General features: G+C 46.8%; 1 protein-coding gene across 2 annotated transcripts in view; it reads left to right on the top strand.

The window, feature by feature from the left end:
• The window catches only part of AOAH (acyloxyacyl hydrolase), an 80,514-nt gene extending 73,560 nt beyond the window's left edge, over positions 1 to 6,954 (top strand). Inside the window, exon 22 of one of the 2 annotated variants that reach the window (XM_009637202.2) lies at positions 6,647 to 6,954. In XM_009637202.2, coding sequence (XP_009635497.1) covers positions 6,647 to 6,775 — 129 coding nt within the window. In that variant the 3' untranslated portion in view covers positions 6,776 to 6,954. Of the gene's footprint in view, positions 1 to 6,212; positions 6,284 to 6,646 lie in introns of those variants that run through there. The other variant, XM_035892759.1, reaches the window with a different exon arrangement.

Here is a 6,954-nt window from a genome sequence, read left to right as displayed (position 1 = left end):
TCCATTACCAGGGAGAAGAGGCTGACCCCCACCTCATTACAGCCTCCTGTCAGGCAGTTGTAGAGGGCAATAAGGTCTCCTGTCAGCCTCCTCTTCTCCAGACTAAACAGCCCCATTTCCCTCAGTCACTCCTCATCAGACTTGTGCTCCAGACCCCTCACCAGCTTGGTTGCTCTCCTCTGGACAAGTTCCAGCAACGCAACATCTTTCCTGTAGTGAGGGGCCCAAAACTGAACACAATATTCAAGGTGCGCCCTCACCAGCACTGAGTACAGCGGCAGGATCACTTCCCTACTCCTGCTGGAGTAGAGATGACGGCTTTAGCCCCAGAGCAGATGCCCCCATTTCAGCCACCTGCACTCTGCTCTAACTCCTGCAAGGTCTTCTGTGGCTTCCTTGCTCTCATTGACCAGTACCCTGGCCACGCAGGTCTTAAGCCACAAAACCAGACCCTTGCCACATAGGCTGGCTAACCGCCCGGCCCAAAAGGCCCAGTTTGCCGGGCTCGCAGCCTCAGCAGCTGAGGCCAGGGGTCCTGAGAGGAGCAAAGCTTTCTTTTTGAAGCTATGTATTTAAATTGCTTTATGCTCTGCGGCTACATATCATGAAGAAGACTTCTCCCACTTGCTTGGCCTCGAAGGACAGGTGACAGGGGAAGGTTTACAGTCAGAAATAAATGAAGGGGGAGCAGCAACAGCTGATCTGCTCTAAGTCCTTGCTTGGGTTTGCTAAGCGAACGCGAGGTTGCCCAGTTCCCGCTGCATTGCTTTCAAAGTAGTTTTTTCTGACTTTCTAAAATGCTTGGAGAGAGCACGGTCTGCAACCAGCTACAAGCAAAGCCAATTGCTTTTTTATACACTAGCTTCAGATTTCAAACACGCATACAGAGAAAAGCAGCAGCCAGTCTTCCCCATACCACCCTGAGAAAAACTGCATGAGCCAAAATCCCGTGTGCAGCCCACAGCAGCAAGGGCTCTCATGCCGCCCGCACCACGGTCGGCCCCTTCTGCTACATCAACACGCGGATGTGGGCAGGTCCTGAAAACAAAGACAACTCATGTTTCCCATGCTTTTCAATCTTGATGCTTCAGAGCAAGAATTAGGCTGGGCCAAGTTACGAGGGGAAAAATTGCAGGAGGTGGAGAGGGACAGCAACAGCAGAGCTGATTTTCCCTTCTCTGCCAGAGGGCTCTGCCCAGCAGCGGCAGCTGCTCTCCACCCCATATACTTAGCAATGGGTCCAGAAACATCCTGCTACCTGCTGCTACGAGGGAAACGCACCCTCCAAGCAGCCAGCTCCACTCCCAGCATCCCTGCCCTGCCCAGGGGCACAGGTCTGGGAGGCAGCTGGGAGAAGGACGAGTGACGTTCCTCAGTGATATTTTTGTGGTACACAGTACCGGCTCTGTGCCATGGTGAGGGCAGTTTGGAGAAAGCTGTTGACTAGGGCACCACTGCCTTCCTCCTCGCTCCCAGCTGCGCGTTCTCTTCCACCCTGGGGTGACCAAGCCAATACAAGCGAACCCCACCATGATGCCCAGCCACCAGCAGTGGTGCTTGGCAGCTCCCCCTGCTCAAAAGCACAACATGAATTTATGGACCGGTTTTATGATGTCAGCTAACACCCCTTATCTATTCACTCCCATACCCCCATCACCAAACAACCCAATGAGATTCTGTCTTGCACACTGGGAAAGAGCAGTCCGTGGAGAGGTATTTCAACGGGCATGCACTGCAAGCACTGATGGATTTCAACATTTTGGCAGCTTCCTCTTTGACTGTGCTGTTAGTTCAGCTAGGGGAGACCTGCAAGGGGAAGCCTAAAGGCAAAATACATGCTTTAGTTGCTATCTTTTACACCCATGCCGGTCAGCTGGAGCAGTACAGTGTCTTTCTTAGCCTTGCCAAGTCAAAAGAGCCTCCTGTTCGAAGAGGGAGTCATTCATAGCAGAAATTCCTGCTTGGCTCCCAAGCGGTGCCAGGAGATAGCTGCATGAAAGTATGAGCTCACAGCCTGGGGACATGGAGAAAGTGTGTCTGGATTTTTTGCTGCAGGCTTTTTGCAAGGAAGCAATTAGGGAAAAACTTGGCAAATGAAATGAGAATGAAAACAGTGATGAAATGAACCCCATTCCCAACCCTGCCATCTGGGGAAACTGTGCAATACAAAGACTCTGGAGTGATGAAGAAAAGGTCTTGGCTTTATTTTTATGTCTTACCCTGAATCTGGCCTGGGGCTTCTTATAACACCCAGCAAGAGCCCACCGAGGGAGCCAAGCTTGCCAGATCACAGCTTTTCGTCCAGGCTCTTGCCCACATCCCGTATCCCACCAGGAGCAGGAAGGTAGCACAGAGTTGAAGGCAGCAAGTATTTATCTTAAAGGGATCCTGCCTAATCCAAAAGAAAATTACAAAAGGGCATTGAAGGGCCGCTGCAAACCTACACGCAGCCCCCAGAGTGCCAAGCTGCAGGATCCGGCCAAGCACTGCCATATTTCACTCCCTCTGGACCTGGCATCCTGCAGTGATTATGATCTCCCCCTCCTGCCGTTAGGATGACGTTAATGCTTTTATAGGTACATTTTCCGTTATAGTCAACATGCCAGCTATAGATATGCCTCACTTCAAGTGAGATATGGCCCTTCTAGGGTTTATTAATTGGACTTCTCCAAACATCCACCACTTTAAATCCATTTTTCTTTTCTTGCTAGCGTACGGAAGTCTGTTATCAACATACCACTATTTGGACTGAGACATGGCACTCCGCTCCAAAAGAGAGGCTCTCTTAATAAAAAGAAGGGGAAGTGTGAGCGGAGCGCGATATTTAAGAGGACACTTGAGAGATACGATAAACAATTCACTCCCTCCTCAGAGTAGTTTTATTTAAAGTTTTACTTTATACTGACGTGAATGCCTCTGGCCAGATATGGCTTTCATACCATATAGAGCTGCCTAGCGGGAGAGGATTGATGCCGCACAGCTCGTCAAGCAAAGGGGGGGCTCTTACTTCCTTCACGCCCTGCAGCTATTCCCCACACCTCACATACAGCTTGACTAAAAACCACAATCAATAAGACCTAGCCTGAGCATTTCTACCAAATTTTCTCTCTGAAGATCTCAAAGCACTTGAAAAATAGTCACCATTTTTTTTAATTGAGCAACACTCCAATGAAAGCATAAACATTTTAGGTCTTGCCTTCAGATGTATCCCAAACTCCAATGTTTCTCCACAAGAACTGCAGTGCTCCTTTCCACCAAGGGAGAGCTGGAAGGGTACTGCAATCCCTAGTTGTTATGATACGGTGGCAGACAGGATAAGCTGGGGTATAATGCCATCCCCTGGATTTCACTTACATTTATCTGCTCTCTCTTTAATTAAAAAAAAAATAAAAAAATAAATCTGCAGGTGTCAGCATGTATATCCAATAGTCCAGCTGTCCAGCAGGGATGTGGAAGGGAACTGAACTTCCCTAACTGAGAGTTGCGTAGTCCTCATTCCAAGGAGAAGAAAAAGAAAATAAGAAAAAAAAAAAAAAGGCAACACTGCCTTTATCCCATTAGAGCTATTCTGTTTTTTCATGCATTGGAAAAAGGCTAGGTTAGGACACTTAGGCAGGAAAAACTAGCCCCCATAGTCCCCACTCTGGGCAGCATTTTATATTTAAAAACCCTTGAAAGCAGGGCTAAACACCAAGTGCTCATTTGTTTAGCCAGGCCCAGAACCACATTCCCTTACTGCAAATTTCTTTTGGAGAGGAAGGGTTTTTTTCTGCACGTTTACCTGTTGCAAAACAGAAGGCTGCAAACAAGATGCTCATTCTTGGCATAACTACATTCCTCTTAAGTTTCAAAGCTAAAAGTGGCCTCCATGAGGCTTTTTTTCCCCAAAACACCCAGGTCAGGCTGTAGATGGAGAAACTTCACACCATTTACTTCAGAAACCTAAAAGCAAAATGCAGCACTCAGTCCTCTTAAGTTCCCTCTAGAGCTGTCTCCAAGATACCGTTCCCCAAAGCCCATCTCGATTATCCTTGAAGCAAGCTGACTTTCCTTTCCCATTGACGATAGTGGAAGCCCAGGCACTTTTTTTCAGCATCTGTCCCTTGCTACAAAATCTTCACTGCAAACCATTCTGAGAGCCAGATGGCTTCAAGGACATTCCTTCTCTCTAGAAGAGCTGATCGCTTTGTTTGGATGACAGGGCCATGCACTTCAACAGGATCCTGCATAAGTGGCTTTGTTTTTTGCTTTTATGAGGTTACCAGGGAGAACGCAAAAGCCCTGAGCATCACAAACTGGAACTTGAGATGCTTGGAAGATTCTTAATGATTATGTACAGGCAGGAAAGCACAGCTTGAGTGTGATTAGCTTCTCCCTTTTCTCTTTCCTTAAGACATAGAAAAGCACGTTCTAGCCAGAAAAAGAGAGAAAGAGCTGAAGCGACGCATACCAGATTAGTTGGGTATTTACACTTTGCTGAGAGGCGTGCCTATCACCAATTTGGTGCAGAAAGAGGAAACAGAGAGCCAGAAGCTGCTGAAAGAACACAGCTACCTCCCAGTTGTGGTCACTCAGGGCTCTATGAGGAAGGGGTAGAGGTCATTGTCCTTACAAAAAAAAAATAAATACAAAACCCATATGAATTGTAGCAGGTCTCAAAGCACAAGAGTTTGGGAATTTAAAAAAGACCTACAAGAAGAGTGATTTCTAGAATCACGAACCTTCCTTGTGCCACGCTGCTCATCCCAAGTAAATTACCAAAATCATCAGGACCACATGAAGTGATGGCTGAGCAGGACCTACATAATTTAGGGCAGCCTGAGCACACGTGCCTTAAATAGCAGTCAGCAGTAGTCTGAACACTGTAGCGCATATCTCTGGCAATATTTTTGCAAAGGGTGCACTATGCAAAGGTGGTAGGGTGTTTTAAACAAATCAACCCACTCTGCTAAAACAACCATAGTGATTCTGCCCCTCTACTCTGCTCTGGTGAGACCTTACCTGGAGCCCTGCATCCAGCTCTGGAGCTCTCAGCACAAGGAGGACATGGAGCGGGCCCAGAGGAGGGCTACTAAAATGATCTGAGGGCTGGAGCACCTCTCCTATGAGGACAGGCTGAGAGAGTTGGGCTTGTTCAGCCTGGAGAAGAGAAGGCTGCGGGGAGACCTGATTGCGGCCTTTCAGTACCTAAAGGGGGCCTTTAGGAAAGATGGGGAAAATCTTTTTAGTAGGGCCAGCTGTGACAGGACAAGGGGTAATGGTTTTAAACTGAAGCAGGGTAGGTTTAGACTGCATATAAGGAAGAAATGCTTTACAATGAGGGTGGTGAAACACTGGAACAGGTTGCCCAGAGAGGTGGAGGAGGCCCCATCCCTGGAAACATTCAAGGCCAGGTTGGACGGGGCTCTGAGCAACCTGATCTGGTTAGTGGTGTCCCTGCTCACTGCAGGGGGGGTGGACTAGATGGCCTCTAGGGGTCCCTTCCAACCCAAAACATTCTGTGATGGCTTAGGGGCTTGTGAAGGAGATTTGTAGACCCCAAGTCTAAGACCCCAAGTCTAAGACCTTCCACCCCACAAAAGTGTCTCTTTTATACAGAGCCAATATGCAAAGGAAGTCATCGTTTTATGGCACATCGTTACAGCTTCTTTCAAAAAGCACAGGATTTTAAAAGTACATAAAAATTCTCCAACAGCTCCTGTCTGTTCCCAAACTCTGAAACATCAGTATTCAAAACAGTTCAATTCCATAAACCCATCTTGGGCCTTAATAAAAAGGCTTTGTTAGCCCTATTTAAGCCTCAAAATTATAATCCACATCAGAGTGAGTTTTAGGACTGAAAGTAAAGTTACCATATAAGCAGGATATAATTGTAGGTCAGAAATTAAAACAAAGAAATGCATTAGCAGGGTGTGAAAACTTGGTTAAAGGAGAGTCAGGCCATTCTCCCTTCCCCTTTCTCCTGCCCCTGATGTTCTTCTACGGGCTATAGAGCAAATACAATTTCCCCTTAGTGCTTAACTCCTAGAGCAAAAACTCTGTGAAAGCTGGTTCTGATAGCAAGGAGAACAGCTATTTCATCACTTCTGCAGGCCTCATGGGAAAAAAAAGCTCTGAAGACAACCAGCAGCAGACATGAACTTAGAGCATCAGCACTGGGTGGTTTTGAACCTAGATATAACTGGGTCTCTTTTTCCTCTTATTCCTTATAGGATAGCAGAGAGAAGCATCAGAGGCATTTAGAAGCATGAATTCCTTTGGACTTGCAAGAGTTTTATGCATTATATCCAAGCACTGCTTTTGAAACCCTTTCAAAAATGTTTTGGGGGCAGGAAAAAAGAACAACAACAAAAAAACAACCAACCCTACTCTCTGGGTTTTGAATAGAAGTTTATGGACAAGACATCACAGGTGTCAGGAAGTGGTTGGAGACTATCATTAGGCCAAATGACCAGTCAGGAAGGTGTAGCTATAAGTCCTCACCTAATTTTTACTGTTCAGAAGGGTTTCTCCCCATTCAAGCAGCGGGAAAAAGGTATTTTATTTGGTTAGAAGTTACGGTCCATCACATGGGATCTCCCAAGCGCTGGCGTAAAAGCTACATTGTAGAGGCACAAGGAATTGAAAGTATTTGTGCTGTTTGCAGATTGCTGCAGCCCTTGGAACACGCATTACCTGGCAGAAGGCGCTAAGTGAATGGCCTCAAGTGCTTGGAAAGGAGAACCCGTTCAATGACCAGATTGAAGCTATATTCAAAGACCAAGGTGGACACTGACTTCCAAACTGCCGGAGCCCTGACACGGTTTACGGTGATGCTTCCCAGTGTGTTCCATGAAAACAAGATGATTAAAGACACACGAAAAAAGGGGAGGGCAAGTTATCAGAGCCAGTAGCAGTGAATGTAACAACATTCTTTTTGGTCTTGTATCTCACCTGCACAAGTAGGCTATGCTT

The sequence above is a fragment of the Egretta garzetta genome, unplaced genomic scaffold, assembly GCF_000687185.1.
Source record: "Egretta garzetta isolate BGI_Z169 unplaced genomic scaffold, ASM68718v1 scaffold514, whole genome shotgun sequence".
NCBI classification, from domain to species: Eukaryota; Metazoa; Chordata; class Aves; order Pelecaniformes; family Ardeidae; genus Egretta; species Egretta garzetta.
This window is presented reverse-complemented; position numbering and strand designations above follow the sequence as displayed.